This window comes from Oncorhynchus keta, chromosome 35, assembly GCF_023373465.1.
Source record: "Oncorhynchus keta strain PuntledgeMale-10-30-2019 chromosome 35, Oket_V2, whole genome shotgun sequence".
Taxonomy (NCBI): Eukaryota; Metazoa; Chordata; class Actinopteri; order Salmoniformes; family Salmonidae; genus Oncorhynchus; species Oncorhynchus keta.
In genome coordinates, this window is record NC_068455.1 from 42495781 (window position 1) to 42515106 (window position 19326).

The window sequence follows — 19326 nt, forward strand, 5'->3', positions numbered from 1 at the left end:
GGAGTCACTTTTATTTTTATTGTACCTACATGCTAGGCAGTGTCAAGCAATTTTCTGGGGCCTTTCACAAAGACTCCAGCCACCCAAGACAGGGACTGTTCTCCATGCTCTCATCTGGCAGGCGACACTGGTGCATCAAGGGTTAGCAAACAGACTTCTAAACAGCTTCTATCCTCTGACCATAAGACTTATGGCTAACAGTTACTGCTCTCCCTTTCCTACACACTATCCACACAGACTCGAGGCCCCATCCATAGGTCACCACAGGAGGTTGGTGGCACCTTAATTCGGGAGGATGGGCTTGTGGTAATGACTAGAACGGAGTCAGTGGAATGGTGTCAAATATGTTTTCAATGTATTTAAATGCCATTCGATTTGCTCTGATCCAGCCATTATTATGAGCCGTCCTCCCCTCAGTAGCCTCCACTGCCCTGCACTTAAATAAGGTACTGTCACTGACCTGTATATACGTCCGTTCTAGTGTTAACTCACATTGTAGTTCTTGTGTGTTCATTTTAATTACATTTGTTATTCTATTTTCTATTATTATCACTGCATTGTTGGGAAAGAGCTCCTAAGGTAAGAATTTCCCTGTACTGTTTTAGACCTGTTGTATCCTGTGCAACAACTTGGACATTTTAAAATAGAAAAGGTAATATCTTATTGTAAATGTCAAGTAGTTGTTGTGTAGGTCTACTGTGTATTTGACAACATGCATATATGGCAAACAAATCTATAATTTAGCAGAAGTGCTCACAGGCTGGAGTAGACCAATGCAATAAACAAATGGCAACGCCACTACGTAGTGCGCAGCGCATGTACATCAAACTGTGGGTATCACGCTGTCCGGTATATGAGGCCGTACCATTACAAATAGGGGTGGCCATATTTCCAAGTGACATTTTGATTGTTTCAGACTGATAGCCATTTATTAAAACGTGTTTAATGAAAAAAATCCACCTTTTTACGGATGGTACTATTGAGCTGGATCTAACTGATCCTTAATCGAAAAATAATAAAGACTCAGCTCATCCGTTTCCACACCCATTTTAGACAATGGTGAGGACCTGTTTGGTTTATTTTGGTAGACAAGGGCAAATGGTCAAATTATAGTTGTTTTGGTGCGAAATGGCAAGGTTTTTGAAACCCGACGTTAGGAGTCTACTCACCACACAGCTAAGGATGACATCTAACCAGGTAAAAACGCACGACATATGATAAGACCACGTTTTGCTTTCCGCGGCTAATACAGTCTAAAAGTTGAAGTGAAACAAGTGGTATTCAATTGTCAGGTGATTTGACTATGGCCTTGGACAATTTTTTAATGTTATTTTTGTTACCTACTCAGTCAGTTAATGTTTCACAGATATTTGGAACTTTCATCTAGATTCTGGTGCAACATTGTAGCGAACGACTGTACTGACAGCATTCTATGAAGCGAAATAGTTTTGTAAGCAGTTCAATGTGTCCAGTTAGTTGAAAGCCAATTATAAAAAATAAAAATATACACCTCCGGTCTGATTACTTCGTGGAATTTGGTTGAATTCGTCCATCCTATGAATCGTTATTGAAACAAGTATCTGGTGCTGTCAGCGGTTGTTGGTCAGAGGTATTTTTTAAATTAAGGCATTGTTGACGTTCTCTTGTCAACTCCGTACAATAGGTCTTTTAAGTGAACATTAGGAAGACGTTTTACATTGGGGCATGAAAATCAATGTGTGAGGCCATATGGCCTAACATTTTGCAATGTATTGACATATTATATTAGTGTTCCACATGCAAAAAGATTCCCATTTCAATCTTTGCTTTAGCTAATTCAGCTGCATGTCACATGACACCAATTAGTACTAACAACCATTTACGTTTATACAGCATATGCTGATAACAGCATTTACCATTGTACAACGAAAGCTTTATGCAATTTGAAGGTCATTTCTTTCGGTAATAACATTTGTGAATTACACAACACACCAATGTCATACATGTTCCTTAGTAGGAGTAACTTGTTATTATGTTTACTTATTCATTTATCTTTCCTCATGTACCAGCTGGGTGAGTTGGGCAAAGGTGCAGGGAAAGGAGGGGGTGGCGGAGGATCTGTCAGAGAGGCAGGAGGAGCCCTTGGAAAGAAACAGGCTGCAGAGGAGGAAATGTACTTCAGGTGAGTTGGGGCTTATACAGTACATTGACAAAAGTATGTGGACACCTGCTTGTTGAACATCTCATGCCAAAATCATGGGCATTAGTATGGAGTTGGTCCCCCCCTTTGCTGCTATAACAGCCTCCACTCTTCTGGGAAGGCTTTCCACTAGATCAGGGCTGCCCAACTGTCTTTCTGGAGATCTACAGTCCTGTGAATTTTTAGTCCAACCCTAAATTACTACTAATTAGCTGCACAACAAGACCTTAACTAGCTGAATCAGATATGCTAAATTTGGGTTGGATTGAAAACCTATAGGACAGCATATCTCCAGTTGGGCAGCACTGCACTAGATGTTGAAACATTGCTGCGGGGACTTGCTTCCATTCAGCCACGAGCATTAGTGAGGTTGGACCATTGGGACTGGTGCAGTTGGCGTTCCAATTAATCCCAAATGTGTTTGAAGGGATTGAGGTGAGGGCTCTGTGCAGGCCAGTCAAGTTCTTCCACAGCGATCTTGTCAAACCATTTCTCTATTTATCTCGCTTTGTGCACAGGGGCATTGTCATGCTGAAACAGGAAAGGGCCTTCCCCAAACTGTTGCCACAAAGTTGGAAGCACAGAATCGTCTGTCATTGTATGCCGTAGCATAAAAATGTACTTTCACTTGAACTAAGGGGTCTACCCCAAACCATGAAAAACAGCCCCAGACCATTATTCCTTCTCCGCCATACTTTACATTTGGCACTATGCAATTGGGCATGTAGCGTTCTTCTGGCATCCGCCAAACCCAGATTTGCCAGTCGAAGTGCCAGATGGTGAAGTGTTATTCATCACTCCAGCCGACTCTTGGCATTGCAACTGGTGATCTTAGGCTTGTGTGCGGCCCCTCAGCCAAGGAAACACATTTCATTAAGCTCCTGACAAACAGCTCTTGTGCAAACGTTGCTTCCGGAGGCAGTTTGGAAATCGGTCGTGAGTGTTGCAACCAAGGACAGGTTGATTTTTACATGCTCGCCAGTCCCGTTTGAGCTTGTGGCCTACCACTTCATCACAATAACAGCACTTACTGTTGACTAAGGCAGCTCTCAAGGCAGAAATTTGACAAACTGACTTGTTGGAAAGGTGGCAACCTATGACGGTGCCACGTCTAGGCCATTCTACTGCCAATGTTTGTCTATGGAGATTGCATGGCTGTGCACTCAATGTTGTACACCTGTCAGCAACAGGTGTGGCTGAAATATCTGAATCCACTCATTTGAAAGGGTGTCCACATGCTTTTGTGTTTATAGAGGTTTTGTGGCAGTCTCCCGACCTATAGAGGCTTTGTGGAAGTCTGTCTCATGTCATCACTGTACCTCATGCTTTCCTATCTCTGAATCCAGACGTAAAGAGCAGGAACAGTTGGCTGCACTGAAGCAGCACCACCAAGAGGAGATTGATCACCACAAGAAGGAGATTTCGAGGCTGCAGAGCGAGATTGACCGTCACAAGGGGAAAATTAGAAAGCTGAATCATGATGATTGAGACTCACTCTATTTGAATGAAGCTCAGGGATTCTTTATTGCCAACCCCTAGACATCGCCTGCATTGCCTCTCTGGGCCAGCTCTGTGTATGTGTGATTAATTGTTCTGTATATGCTAAAGGTTATTAAAACAATTATTTGAAATGGTTAATGTTATACTTTTTCATGGTTATTGCTTTCAGTTATTGTTAATGCTAAGATGATGATGATTTGAGATGCCACATTACAGAAGGATGATGACAGTCCGTGGAGCTGGCAGAGGCGTCATGCCCATAGGGGGCAACGGGGTCCTGTTTTGACATTTACCGATGTTAAATTCATTACTAAACTTAATTTTTAAGCCCACATTTTATAATACTTATAAGTGGCACACTGACTGGACCATGCAAAGAGTACGCAATATTTATTTTGATTTGAAAATTAAGGATGAAATCTCTTGATGCACAATCTCATTTTCAGGAGTGTCGGGAAAAAACTATAGTTAGTAACAAGAATAATATAGAATCTACTGTCTAATAATTAATAAACTACTGCTACTACTACAAATAAGTACCTATAATATATTCATACTGTGCCTTCGGAAAGTATTCAGACCCATTTGAATTCTTCCACATTTTGTTATGTTACAGCCTTATTCTAAAACAGATTTTAAAATATCCTCAGCAATATAACATTTTAAAATGTATTAAAAGTCAATAACAGACTTTATTTACATAAGTATTCAGACCCTTTGCTATTGGACTTGAAATTGAGCTCCGGTGTATCCTGTTTCCATTGATCATCCTTGAGATGTTTCTACAACATGATTGGAGTCCATCTGTTGTAAATTCAATTGATTGGACATGATTTGTAAAGGCACCCACCGGTCTATAAGTTCCCACAGTTGACTGTGCATGTCAGAGCAAAAACCAACCAATGAGGTTGAAGGAATTGTCTGTCGAGCTCAGAGACAGGATTGTGTCGAGGCACAGATCTGGGGAAGTGTACCAAAAACATTCTGCAGCATTGAAGGTCCCCAAAAACACAATGACCTCAATCATTCTTAAATGTAAGAAGTTTGGAACCACCAAGATTTCCTAGAACTGACTGCCCGGCCAATCTGAACAATCAGGGGAGAAGGGCCTTGGTCAGGGAGGTGACCAAGTACATGATGGTCACTCGGACAAAGCTCCAGAGTTCATCTGTGGAGATGGTAGAACCTTCCAGAAGGACAACCATCTCTGCAGCACTCCACCAATCAGGCCTTTTTGGTAGTGGCCAGATGAAAGCTGTTCCTCAGTAAAAGGCACATGACCACCCACTTGGTATTTGCCAAACGTCACCTAAAGGACTCGGACCATGAGAAAAAAATATCAAATTATTTGGCCTGAATGCCAAGCGTCAGGTCTGGAGGAAACCTGGCACTATCCCTATGGTAAAGGATGGTGGTGGCAGCATGATGCTGTGGGGATATTTTTCAGCGGCAGAGACTGGGAGACTTGTCAGGATCTAGGCAAAGATGAATGGAGTAATGTACAGAGAGATCCTTGATGAGAACCTGCTCCAGAGAGCTCAGGACCTCAGACTGTTAATAGTCAGGGCAGGCCATTTGATTAGTTGTTCAGCAGTCTTATGGCTTGGGGATAGAAGCTGTTAAGGAGCCTTTTGGTCCAAGACATGGTGCTCCGGTACCACTTGCCATGCGGTAGCAGAGGGAACAGTCTATGACTTGGGTGACTGGAGTCTTTTATACAATTTTTTGGGCTTTTCTCTGACACCACCTTGTATATACAGTTGAAGTCGGAAGTTTACATACACCTTAGCCAAATACATTTAAACTCAGATTTTCACAATTCCTGACATTTAATCCTAGTAAAAAATCCCTGTCTTAGGTTAGTTAGGATCACCACTTTATTTTAAGAATGTGAAATGTCAGAATAATAGTTTAAGAGAATGATTTCTTTCTGCTTTTATTTCTTTCATCACATTCCCAGTTGGTCAGAAGTTTACATACACTCAATTATTATTTGGTAGCATTGCCTTTAAATTGTTTAACTTGGGTCAAAGCTTCCCACAATAAGTTGGGTGAATTTTGACCCATTCCTCCTGACAGCTGGTGTAACGGAGTCAGATTTGTAGGCCTCCTTGCTCGCACACACTTTTTCAGTTCTGCCCACATATTTTCTATAGGATTGAGGTCAGGGCTTTGTGATGGCCACTCCAATACCTTGACTTTGTTGTCCTTATGCCATTTTGCCACAACTTTGGAAGTAGGCTTGGGGTCATTGTCCATTTGGAAGACCCATTTGCGACCAAGCTTTAACTTCCTGACTGATGTCTTGAGATGTTTCTTCAATACATCCACATAAATTTCCTGCTTCATGGTGTTATCTGTCTTGTGAAGTGCACCAGTCCCTTCTGCAGCAAAGCACCCCCACAACATGATGCTGCCATCCCCGTGCTTCAAGATTTGGATGGAGTTCTTCGGCTTGCAAGCCATTATGGCCAAACAGTTCTATTTTTGTTTCATCAGACCAGAGGACATTTCTCCAAAAAGTACGATCTTTGTCCCCCATGTGCAGTTGCAAACCATAGTCTGGCTTTTTCATGGCGGTTTTGGAGCAGTGGCTTCTTCCCTGCTGAGTGGCCTTTCAGGTTATGGCGATATAGGACACTTTACTGTGAATATAGATACTTATGTACCTGTTTCCTCCAGCATCTTCACAAAGTCCTCTGCTGCTGTTTTGTAATTGATTTGCACTTTTTGCACCAAAGTACATTAGTCTCTATGAGACAGAACGCATCTCCTTCCTGGGCGGTATGACGGCTGCGTGGTCCCATGGTGTTTATACTTGTGTACTATTCTTTGCACAGATGAATGTGGTACCTTCATGCGTTTGGAAATTTCTCCCAAGGATGAACCAGACTTGTGGAGGTCTACAATTTGTTTTCTGAGGTATTGGCTGATTTCTTTTGATTTTCTCATGATCTCAACTAAAGAGGCACTTAGTTTGAAGCTCGGCCTTGAAATCCATCCACAGGTGCACCTCCAATTTAATCAAATGATGTCAATTAGCCTACCAGAAGCTTCTAGAGCCATGACATCATTTTCTGGAATTTTCCAAGGTGTTTAAAGGCACATTCAACTTAGTGTATGTACATTTCTGACTCACTGGAATTGTGATACAGTGAATTATAAGTGAAATAATCTATCTGTAAACAATTGTTGGTAAAATTACTTGTGTCATGTACAAAGTAGATTGGCAGCTTGGCCCCAGTGATGTACTAGGCCGAACGCATTACCCTCTACTGCCTTGTGTTCAGATGCCGAGCAGTTGCCATACTAGGCGGTGATGCAACCGGTCAGGATGGTGCCGCTGTAGAACCTTTTGAGGGTCTGGGGACCCAAGCCAAATATTTTCAGTCTCCCGGGGGGGAAAAGGTGTTATACCACTCCACTACAGCTCCATTGATGTGAATGGGGGCGTGTTTGGCCCTCCTTTTCCTATAGTCCACGATCATCTCCTTTGTCTTGATCACATTGAGAGAGAGGTTGTTGTCCTGGGACCACACTGCCAGGTCTTTGACCACCTCCCTAAAAGCTGTCTCATCGTTGTCGGTGATTGGGTCTACCACTCTTTTCATCAGCAAACGTAATGATGGTGTTGGAGTCGTGCTTGTCCACGCAGTATTGGGTGAAGAGGAAGTACAGGAGGGTCATTCAGGGTTTTGAGCCCCACATTTTTGTTTGGGGGGACTTGCCTGTTTTGCATGTTATTTTGGCATTAATACGTGTCACATATCAGTTTGTAAACAATGTAAAAAAATCGAGATCGGAGTTAGTAAAGCCGCATTCAAATATGGTCTGTTTTCTTAAGTAAGGCAGCTCCAAAATGCAGGTGTTTCAGCCTAGCTCAGTGCTTTCTGTGGTGGTGGGGCATGTCAGCAGAAAATAAGGAGCGTTGCGCCATGATTGGCTCAGTGTTCTGTCACTCATGGGGACACTACATCACTGCCAGGTCTAAGGTCAGACCTTAAATTCTAGCCCCTTGGGTGCTGCCATAGTTACATTAGAAGTGCCCATCCAAGAAGGCTCAAGGTCATTGGCCACAGATAGAATTGTCAATTCACGTGATATATACAGTAGCTTTGATTGGATTGCTTTCAAAATCTTAGCTACCAGTCATCATGAATCAAGTCGACAATCTACTGGCAAATCCTTTTTAATCCTTGTCATATGAAGAGAAATTATAGATAAAATGTATTGGTGCACATCGGCCATTGGACATAAACCTTACACAACAAGTTGAAAATCGCAAATTCAACAATGAGTGGTTTGGATGGAATCAGTGACAGTGGCTATGTGGTCCCAAATCTGGGATTAAGGGTCTCTTTTCCAACTTTAAAATGATAAGCATTCATCATTGGCCATGCTGTCAATGAAGCTTGATTTGTGCTGCGCTCAAAACAACTGTTAACTTAACTTCATTATTATTATTTATTTATTTATTTATTTGATTTTTTTCACCTTTATTTAACCAGGTAGGGAAGTTGAGAACAAGTTCTTATTTACAATTGCGACCTGGCCAAGATAAAGCAAAGCAGTTCGACACATACAACGACACAGTTACACAAGGAGTAAAACAAACATACAGTCAATAATACAGTATAAACAAGTCTATATACGATGTGAGCAAATGAGGTGAGATAAGGGAGGTAAAGGCAAAAAAAGGCCATGGTGGCAAAGTGAATACAATATAGCAAGTAAAACACTGGAATGGTAGATTTGCAATGGAAGAATGTGCAAAGTAGAAATAAAAATAATGGGGTGCAATGGAGCAAAATAAATAAATTAAATGCAGTAGGGAAAGAGGTAGTTGTTTGGGCTAAATTATAGGTGGGCTATGTACAGGTGCAGTAATCTGTGAACTGCTCTGACAGTTGGTGCTTAAAGCTAGTGAGGAAGATAAGTGTTTCCAGTTTCAGAGATTTTTGTAGTTTGTTCCAGTCATTGGCAGCAGAGAACTGGAAGGAGAGGCGGCCAAAGAAAGAATTGGTTTTGGGGGTGACTAGAGAGATATACCTGCTGGAGCGTGTGCTACAGGTGGGAGATGCTATGGTGACCAGCGAGCTGAGATAAGGGGGGACTTTACCTAGCAGGGTCTTGTAGATGACATGGAGCCAGTGGGTTTGGTGACGAGTATGAAGCGAGGGCCAGCCAACGAGAGCATTGAGTTCATGACAACTGGGAATTCCGTAAAAATAAAAAAAACTCAGACTGGGAAATACACTTTGAACGGTTATCCAACTCGGAATTGTAAGTCGGGTACTGAAGATCATGATTCAACCTTGTTTGAGTTCCCAGTTGTCTTGAAGGCACCATAAATCCAGAGAATGCCAGACTTTGATGACAAAATTTGCCCATGATGGACCGCTGTGCCACCTTCCTGTTCAAGGGAGCACAGCACAACAAGGTGAGTCCAAAAATGTCTTGTATGCTGTTGCATAAATTATTTCATATGTCAGGGAGATATGTATACTGTAGCTAAGAAAGTAATTCTAAGTGTATGTTGTGTATTAAGCTGTTAATAGCCCATGTTTATCACCTTAATAATTTGGTCTATTTAGCCCCTCATTCACCTACTATTCTGACTTGGTGATGCACATATATACTATAACCTGTTTTAGAGAAATGTAATCATCAACTTTTGTAGGAGCTGTCATTGTCTGCTTTACAAGTCCCCTTTATTCATCCTAAGTTTGTAACTTGGTGTACAGGGAGAAGACTGTAAGAATGGCCCATGTTCTGAATTTTGTCGCTGTACATTTCAAAAGTGCTAAACAAATAGTTCTATTGACTACGTCCGTCCTAGCTGGATCATTGATGTCTTAATCGAAATTACGGATTGCCTCTTATCCGCTTGTCATCCCCTTATGCCATAGTTTGTACATATCAATTGTCAGTAGAAACCACATTTGTTTAAGCAAGTCAGCCATATCAGCTATGTTTTTTTAAAGTCAGTAAATGAGGCTGAATTAACTTTCTCACTGACAGACAAGGCTACGCTAGAAGTGTTAAGGTGTTGGGACTGCTGTTGCGACAGATTTATGTAGGCCCTAACAGTTTGTGGGCACCGTTTGTCACTGTTATAGTGCAATTACTTTATTGTTTAATGTTGTGTAGTGGCTTTGCTGGCATGCATCCCACTTTATCTTTTTTTTTTTGGCCCTCCAAGATTTACATGCTTAAAATCGCCACTGATAGCCACCTACCAGTTTTTTTAAAAGTTGGTTTAAGTTAGCCAGCTAGATAAGTTCCCAACCTCGTAACTAGCTACCAAGACATTTCTGGCTATCAATCAAGTAAGTAACTTGTCGACTATTTTAGCTGGAATGCCTGCTGGCAAGGTTGCTAGACTTCATAAAATACTAAAATTGCTTTAATTCATGGGTTACTGTACTATTTACCAGTGTGTCCTTTGTACTAAACTCCATAAAAGGCATAAAGGTTCTTAATCAATGTGCATTATTAATTAAACAACAAATTAATAGGTTATGAGGTGTGCTTAGATAACCTATATAGAAAAATATACATGTTTCTTTACAGAATTATGCATAATGATTATGGCTCTAGATTGCAGGAAAGGCTGTTTCAGGTGCTAAATTCAAACCTCAACTACTTCGTGCCGCCTCCAAAATAATGGGTGCATGATGCCTCTGGTAGATGGTAATCGATTAGGTGATACCAGCTATTACCGCCAGGCCGCAGATACAAATCCCATGTACACAAAACCGCCAGAATTCACAAATAATTTGTCCCCACCAGTATAAGACATTTGAACTCTGCCCAACAATGCCCCTGTAGCTAATTTAATGATCCCTATCCAGCTGTTGTTTTTGTTGTACTATTGTTTGTGATTTACATTGTTGTGGTGATGCTGTGCCGTTGAGACAATTTTCATGAAAGGGATGCACAATCAAAAATATATTAATTAGATATAAGGTATGGTAATTATTTTAGAGAGCTATGAGAGCCAATACATGTATAAAAACGTGAAGCTGACACGTATGAAAACGGGTCAAACTCTTCCCTGAGAATCAGACACTAATTTGTCCACTGAGGATAACGTAGTAGCCATAAGACATCATGTATTGAGAATCCACAAGAGAAGCTTGTAGAATATTATACATTTGAGACATCAGTGTATTTTTTTATATGAGTTAATATAGATATTAAAATGCCTTGTGCCAATAGAAGATCATGAGCACTAACCTAAAATACTTGCTCCGGTGTTGGGACAGGACAGTGGAGTTTTCAAGTTGGCACCTTCCATCTTTAATGTTTCATTGATGAGCCTGCAACATCCCAAGAAAGCTCAACAGTGAGTTCTAGCATCCCAGAACCTGTACCTGCCTAGTCTTCTCCCTCTCACTTTGAGTACCAGCTGGGATCTTTTCACTTCAGCCAGAGCCATTGGCTACTCCTTTCGGCAACAGCTGATGTTGCCTTGATGGTTTGGCGAAGGGCATGGCTGCAGATTCCAAGGTCCTTCAGCTGGGTCAGATGGTTTAGACCATTTCTTCTTTAAGGTTGCTGCCCCTATCATTGCGAAGCCTATCTCAAACCTTTTTAACCTGTCTCTCCTTTCTGGGGAGGTTCCCATTGCTTGGAAGGCAGCCATTGTTTGTCCTTTATTTAAAGAGGGAGATCAAGCTGATCCTAACTGTTATAGGCCTATTTCTATTTTGCCCTGTTTATCAAAGGTGTTGGAAAAACTTGTCAATAATCAACTGACTGGCTTTCTTGATGTCAATAGCATTCTCTCTGGTATGCAATCTGGTTTTCGCTCAGGTTATGGATGTGTCACTGCAACCTTAAAGTTCCTCAATGATTTCACCATTGCCCTTGATTCTAAGCAATGTTGTGCTGCTATTTTTATTCACTTGGCCAAAGCTTTTGATACGGTAGACCATTCCATTCTTGTGGGCCGGCTAAGGTCTATTGGTGTCTTTGGCCTGGTTTGCAAACTACCTCTCTCAAAGAGTGCAGTGTATAAAGTCAGAAAATCTGCTGTCTCAGCCACTGCTTGTCACCAAAGGAGTATCCCAAGGCTTGATCCGAGGCCCCACACACTTCTCAATTTACCTCAACAACATAGCTCAGACAGTAGGGAGCTCTCTCATCCATTTATATGCAGATGATACAGTCTTATTTATTTATTTATTTCACCTTTATTTAACCAGGTAGGCAAGTTGAGAACAAGTTCTCATTTACAATTGCGACCTTATACTCATCTGGCCCCTCCCCGGATGTTGTGTCAAATGCTCTACAGCAAAGCTTTTTTAGTGTCCAACAAGCTTTCTCTACCCTTAACCGCGTTCTGAACACCTCCAAAACAAAGGTCATGTGGTTTGGTAAGAAGAATGCCCCTCTTCCCACAGGTGTTATTACTACTTCTGAGGGTTTAGAGCTTGAGGTAGTCACTTCATACAAGTACTTGAGAGTATGGCTAGAAGGTACACTGTCCTTCCCTCAGCACATATCAAAGCTGTAGGCTAAAGTTAAATCTAGACTATTGTAATCGCTCCTCTTTCACCCCAGCTGCCAAACTAACCCTGATTCAGATGACCATCCTACCCATGCTAGATTACAGAGACATAATTTATAGATCGGCAGGTAAGGGTGCTCTCGAGGGGCAAGATGTTCTTTACCATTCGGCCATATGATTTGCCACCAATGCTCCTTATAGGACACATCACTGCACTCTATACTCCTCTAAACTGGTCATCTCTGTATACCCGTCGCAAGACCCACTGGTTGATGCTTATTTATAAAACCATCCTAGGCCTCACTCCCCCCTATCTGAGATATCTACTGCAGCCATCATCCTCCACATACAACACCCGTTCTGCCAATCACATTCTGTTAAAGGTCCCCAAAGCTCACACATCCATTGGTCACTCGTCTTTTCATTTTGCTGCAGCTAGTGACTGGAACAAGCTGCAACAAACACTCAAACTGGACAGTTTCATCTCAATCTCTTAATTCAGAGACTCAATCATGGACGCTCTTACTGACAGTTGTAGCTGCTTTGCGTGATGTATTGTTGTCTCTAACTTCTTGCCATTTGTGCGATTGTCTGTGTCCAATGTTTGTACTATGTTTTGGGCTGCTACCATGTTGTTGTCATGTTGTGTTGCTACCTTGCTATGTTGTTCTTACGTCTCTCTTTATGTAGTGTTGTTCTCTCTTGTTTTGTCATATATATATAAAATGTATTTTTTTATCCTGTCCCCGCAGGAGGCCTTTGATAGTCCGTCATTGTAAATAAGAATTTGTTCTTAACTGACTTGCCTAGTTAAATAAAGATTCAATGTGACGACAGCAACGTGGTGGTGGATGTCGCCACAAATCCACGACACCCAACCTCCACTAGGCAAACCCTTGCTTTCCAGCTACGCTGCTCTGCATCAGCTGGAAACGCAGCATGCCACAGCATTGTCTCCGCATGCTAAATGTAATGGGACATTTTAAAAATGTATGACAAAATGTAATGGGAAATGTTTTCTATAATCCCCACTCTGCCCAGGGGGTGGCAATGTGCATAGTATGTGCTGCGTATAAAGCCCGGAAGAAGAATGAAAACTCGTAACTTCCTTTAACGCTATAGCGCCGCCCAGAAACCCCTGTCTTTTACAGCGGACAACCCCGTCTGTCTTTCTTTTCGCTCATCATGGCGGACCGGTTCAATAAGGTGTGTAACAGCGCTAGAACCAACATTGCTATATTTCTTTATAATACAGCCATATACATATTGTATCCAGAAGTGGAGCTAACTATTGCTCAGTGTTAAGTGAAGACTAGGGGGGAGGTTATTCGTTGCTTTAGTTGACACATGAATGGTGTTGCTGACATCGCTAGCTAAGCTATTCATGCCTTCTAACGTTTCTAGCTAATTAAAGCAAGCTAGTCTAGCTACAAGGATCCTGCAAAATTAATTCCTGATTCTTAGGCCTTTTTGATAGTGTTTAGATGAAATACCTCAATTTGCCATGTAAGATGTCTCAATTAACATAACTAAGTTCAACTCAATAGTTGGGTAACGCTATCCATTGCGCCAGCTAATGTTTAGCCCCAGTTAAGCTCAACGTTCTTGCCAGCCGGACGTGGCCATGTGGACACAAAACCATAACTAAAATGTAGTTATCCAAGTTCGTATTTCTTTTTGCTTGTCAGTGATGTTTACCACAGTAACGTATTCGAGTTTGACGACCATGAGAATACTTTACATGCACTACCATCTGAGACATAAAAATAAGCTCGTTGAATCATTTGAACCCCAGGTGGTGGGCAACTAGCTTTTCGCAAATGACTTGATTACGCTTTTCCTCCAAGGTTCTGCTGCTTGATGGCAGAGGCCATCTACTTGGCCGTCTTGCTGCCATTGTGGCTAAGCAAGTTCTGCTGGGTGAGTTTTGGAAGTCCAATATTTTGTCAATTAATACCCATCTCGAGACTTTGATCATTATCCAGTCCAAGGATATTGTCACTTGATGTGTAATTAATTACATCTTGATGTGGACACAGCCATGTCTAGTTTGCTACAACTGTCAGTGATTTTTTTTTTTTATACCTACATTGCTTGAGTAACTACAATGATAACTCGCATTACCCTCTATGTGTATATGAAACAATTGGCCTGTGTACTTGTCCATGTTTCAATATGTAAGTCATGATTTCTCTCCTTTTCAGGACACAAGGTGGTAGTTGTGAGATGTGAGGGTATCAACATCTCTGGGAACTTCTACCGTAACAAATGTAAGTTGTTGTCAGGTTTACTTTTTTGTTTTAATTGTAATGTTGTAAAGGGTTGTGTGGTTCTATTTTGATTCACAGTAAAATATTTTCTCCTAAATCATAAACTTTGCTTGTCAGTGATTAACACAGTAAATATTTGAGTTTAACCACCAGTAACATACTTTACATGCACTACCATCTGACACATTAAGCAACATAGTATATGTTGACCACAGTTGTGAAATAATTGTGGCTGTGGTAAAGCGGTTGAGACTATGGCTTAGCTTGATGGTGTACTGCACCTGTTTTGTGAATAGTGAAGTACCTGGCTTTCCTGCGTAAAAGGATGAACACCAACCCCTCTCGTGGACCATACCATTTCAGAGCTCCCAGCAGAATCTTCTGGAGGACCGTAAGGGGTAAGATCAAAATCCCTCCTGTTTTTCAGCTCTGGCTTACTGGTCCAGTGGTTTGTGTGGATTTAACCTATATGGATATTTATTTCAAAGGTCCATATTGGGTTGATGGCATGAAGTACACACATTCTGAACTCTACTTTGGGAAATGGATGGATCCTACTTGACTGTGATGAACACTTATCCCGTATCTGACTGCTGAGTTCAGTCAAGGCCACAATGTTGTGTTGATCTATTAAGTCATGGGGAAGTTACTGTACATTGGGAATTTAAGCATATTCACAATCCAAAATTGTCATGGAACTGAAGTGTGATGTATCCCTAAGTATTGTGACCCCCCCTCTTTTCCCCCCATGGCTTTACTAACACTGTGAAATATTGCCAATCCAGTGCAGGGTGACATAATTGCCTAAATGTTTTGTTGATGGCCACTTTGACCCCAACAGGCATGCTCCCTCACAAAACCAAAAGAGGACAGGCTGCATTGGAAAGGTTGAAGGTGTTTGATGGTGTTCCCCCTCCTTATGACAAGGTGACTGATGTTTCAATAATTAAGTGTAACTCTATGATTGTGTGCTGTCAGTGATGCTACTTTTCCATACATACATACATTGTTTGAGTTTTGACTTTGAGAATACCCCTGAATCTGAGACGCAATTGTCCTCCCCTCTAATGGACTTGCATTTGTTTGGAGCTGACATTTATTTTGTTACACAGAGGAAGCGCATGGTCGTACCTGCCGCCCTGAAGATTGTGCGTCTGAAGCCCACTCGCAAGGTAAGCCTAAAATGAGTTTGTCAAATAATGCCACTGACTTTATCAAAGCTACATTCACTAGTAGGTAGTTGTATTTCAAAAGTTGCAGGTTGTGCTAATGTTTAGCCATGTCGTTCTTGAGTGACATTGGCTGACATGTATTTAGCTAGGTACCAATCTTTGCTTATTGTCAGTGATGTTTAACACAGTAAGTATTTGAGTTTGACGACCATGAGAATACCTTACATGCACTACCATCTGAGGCATAAAGCAACATCCAAATAATTATTTGAATCCCAAGTAATGGCAACTGTTCTGTTATGATCTGATATTGGATTGTTAGCCTAATGATTTGATTTGTAATGCTTTTTCATTAGTAATTTTTCCTGTCCTTTGTGTGAACCTTGCCTTCCCTAGTTTGCCCTCCTTGGACGTCTGGCCCACGAGGTTGGCTGGAAGTACCAGGCTATCACAGCCACTTTGGAAGAGAAGAGGAAAGAGAAGGCCAAGATCCGGTACACCAAGAAAAAGACAGAGATAAAGCTGTCAAAGCTGGCAGAGAAGAATGTGGAGAGCAAGATTTCAAAGTACACTGCTGTCCTTAAACAATACGGTGTCCTTGTCTGAGCTTGTTCATGGTTGCCTATAAAGATGGATAAATGTTTGACTCGCTTGATTTCTTGGCATGTTTTAGGTGCATGAAGTTGACATGGCGTTTGTTGTGAAGGGAAGTAATGAGCAATTCATCATGACATGTAGTTCTACAACGAGATGAAGTGTTAAGTTTGAACACAACAGAAGCATTTGGAGCAAAATCCAGATTGTACATTTTTCAAGAAGACCGACTAATTTTGAGTATGACATTTAGCACAACAATCAATTCCATTCAACATGATGGCCATGTGAGGTGCTGTCGGAAACCCCGCTTATCAAATACGTGCGCGCGACTGGCGGTTGGAGAGGAGGCCGCGTCGATTGCCCTCGCTGTCAATTCGCCAGTGTGCAAACCAAAATAAACAAGAACCCCACTTAGGAACACTCCATTTGTTATATTGTGACAATTTCAATTTTCAGTTATACTAGGCTTTGTGGATCGGTAAGTGCTTCCTGTTTTTCTGTTATTGTGGAGAGGAAAGGATTGCCCATTGCAATACTGAAGCGAAGAACGCTCGCTAGCAACGCTATAGCAGTACTACTAGCTAGCAAGACAGCTACAGGCCCGTTGGATAGGAGTTAAACAAAAAAGGGGTAAAACGCAATCAAGTGGCATATTAGTCATACCTTTTTTAAAGCTTATCTAATAGCAAAGGACCATTATTTTAAGCGAATTGTCAATGTAATTCTCGGTTGCGGGGAGGGTCGGTCGCATTTGTATACAGTACCAACCAAAACATGACTCGAGACAAACCCGCGTCCCACTCCCATATATAACATACAGATAGACATGCGTCGTGCAGTCCAGCGAGTAATAGACGTGTCGCTCACATGCAAAAGATATTGCGAACGACTAGGAGCTAGCAACTTCCCTAACTTTTAAAATAACTGGGATGTTATTGTAATAGCATTTCATACATTAAAATGCGTTTCAGCATAGCTCGTGAAAAAGTAGCCCAACCTGGACTCGGGTAGACTAAACAAATTGAATACGGGATGCTCAAATTGTTACATTTCGTGTGATATGTTAATCTGTGGAGATCCAATAATCCATTTCGCATGTCACGAATTACGATTCGAATGATGCTTTTGTATATAGTGTATGTGGACGCCACACCCGTTGCTGACAGGTGTATAAAATCGAGCACACAGCCATGCAATCTCCGTAGACAAACACTGGCAGAATGTCCTTACTGAAGAACTCGGTGACTTTCAAAGTGGTACGGTCATAGGATGCCTCCGTTCCAACAAGTCAGTTCGTCAAATTTCTGCCCTGGTTAACTGGAAGTGGTGTTATTGTGAAGTGGAAACTTCATGGTTTAGGCTAGGCCCTGTATTTCCAGTGAAAGGGCATTCTAGACGGTTTTATGCTTCCAACTTTGTGGCAAAAGTTCAAGTTCCTTTGCTGTTTCAGCATGACAGTGCACAAAGCGAGGTCCATACTGAAATGGTTTGTCGAGGTTGGTGTGGAAGAACTTGACTGGCCTGCATAGAGCCCTGACCTCAACCCCATCGAACACCTTTGGGGTGAATTGCAACGCTGACTGCGAGTTAGGCTTAAACGCCCAGTGCTCCAGTGCTCAGTGCTCCATCTCACTAATGCTGTTGTTGAATGGAAGCAAGAACCCGCAGAAACTGTTCCAACATCTAGTGGAAAGACTTCCCAGAAGAGTGGAGGCTGTTTTAGCAGCAAAGGGGGGGGACAAACTCCATATTAATACCCATGAGATGTTCGACGAGCAGATAGTCATGTTATACATGTTTTATTTGTTGTGGCTAACATTAGCTAGGTGTGTAATGTTAAAGGGGTACTTAGGGCATTATTGACAAAATCCCCGTCTACTTTCCCAGAGTCAGATTAATTTGTGGATACCATTTTTATGTCTGCGTGCAGTTTGAAAGAAGTTGCTAATTTGATACTCCAAGACATTTAGTCATTGCGCTAACGCTAGTTAGCATTGGCTCACAAAACTACCTCTAACTGCATACTGGACACACCACCTTTATATATAAAAAAAAATCAATAATAGCTGTGACAGAATCAGGAAGTTCCGGTGTAATTTTATTAACTCTGACAGATACTTTTTTCGATCTTTTTTCGTCAGTATGCTGAAATCGCGTGGAAACGCCTTCATGTGCAAATATTGATATAATAACCATCATATGAAAGTGAATTTGGAGTCATGCGATGTGTGGTGTCGTCATTCCACTACGACTCTGGAAACCATGTAGTATATTAGGCTTCAGATTAAATAAATTATGAGCTTCACACGGTGGTGAAAGTGCACGGTAATGAGGTTGATGCTGCATTCCAATAAATATTGAGGGTCTTATTCTGGTAACATGATGATCTATGCTTGACTGTCGTTTGACAAATAAAAATATTCTCCCTCCTATCCATCACAATCTCATTAAGTAGACTAGACAACCAGCACAGCCTACTCGCACTGTAACTGCTGTTGGCTAGAGCGCAGGTGCCAATACAAGATTAGGCACATTTGCTATTTAACGCAACAGTTTTTAAGACGACTATCTGTAGAGTTAACAATGCAGTGGAAACACATTTAATTTTAGATTTGTATTTGATGCATGAAAACTTAAGCTAAAAAGTACATTTTGTGTGCACTACTTCATCACGTGCTGATTTTTATCCACAACAAGTCCATTTGGTGGAAACATACCACTGGTGGAAAAATGTGCATATTTTTTAAATGCAGATTTTAGAATATTCACATGAAAATCTGTCATCAATTGTATGGAAACCTAGCAACTGGCACTTAACTCCTGCTTTGTTTGCAGTGTAGATAGCTAATATACCAAGTTCAACTTCCTATTTTTCCCATTTGAAATATGCATCCACTGAATTTCTGTTGATTTCGGTCTGATCGTTCTTTCTCTGCTGGAGGTTTATTGGGCTATTGTACGACGGTAACATTAGCTAGGTCAAGTGGCAATGGCAAATAATTGTTAGTAAGGCCTACTTTAATGCAGAACAGTTGCATTTGTCCCTTTATCTAACATGTTCATATCCATAATTGGGCAGACAATACTATTAGA

The 19326-nt window shown here is 41.4% G+C and overlaps 3 protein-coding genes and 2 non-coding genes across 10 annotated transcripts in view; all 5 read left to right on the forward strand.

Moving 5' to 3' along the window:
• Positions 1-903: 903 nt before the first annotated feature.
• Positions 904-3822, forward strand: LOC118368521 (ATPase inhibitor B, mitochondrial-like). Its single transcript, XM_035752681.2, has 3 exons — positions 904-1197; positions 2049-2161; positions 3526-3822. Exons 1-3 carry the CDS (start codon positions 1129-1131, stop codon positions 3665-3667), a joined length of 324 nt encoding a protein of 107 aa, XP_035608574.1. The 5' UTR covers positions 904-1128; the 3' UTR covers positions 3668-3822.
• A 9448-nt stretch (positions 3823-13270) lies between these two features.
• Positions 13271-16279, forward strand: LOC118368523 (60S ribosomal protein L13a-like). The gene is made up of 7 exons (XM_035752684.2): positions 13271-13400; positions 14042-14114; positions 14399-14464; positions 14761-14862; positions 15306-15391; positions 15577-15636; positions 16033-16279. The coding sequence occupies exons 1-7, from the start codon at positions 13380-13382 to the stop codon at positions 16240-16242; spliced, it is 618 nt and encodes a 205-aa protein (XP_035608577.1). The 5' UTR covers positions 13271-13379; the 3' UTR covers positions 16243-16279.
• Positions 13875-13957, forward strand: LOC118369337 (small nucleolar RNA Z195/SNORD33/SNORD32 family). Its single transcript, XR_004822575.1, has one exon. It is a non-coding gene; the product is annotated as a small nucleolar RNA Z195/SNORD33/SNORD32 family (small nucleolar RNA).
• LOC118369338 (small nucleolar RNA Z195/SNORD33/SNORD32 family) lies at positions 15802-15883 on the forward strand. The gene has a single exon (XR_004822576.1). It is a non-coding gene; the product is annotated as a small nucleolar RNA Z195/SNORD33/SNORD32 family (small nucleolar RNA).
• Positions 16280-16428: 149 nt separating the features above from the next.
• LOC118368522 (heterogeneous nuclear ribonucleoprotein R-like) overlaps positions 16429-19326 on the forward strand; it is a 36633-nt gene continuing 33735 nt past the window's right edge. For all 6 annotated transcript variants that reach the window (XR_008093180.1, XR_008093181.1, XR_004822363.2 and 3 more), the window contains exon 1: positions 16429-16711. The gene's annotated coding sequence lies outside the window, so the exon portion shown is untranslated. The remainder of the gene's footprint in view (positions 16712-19326) is intronic.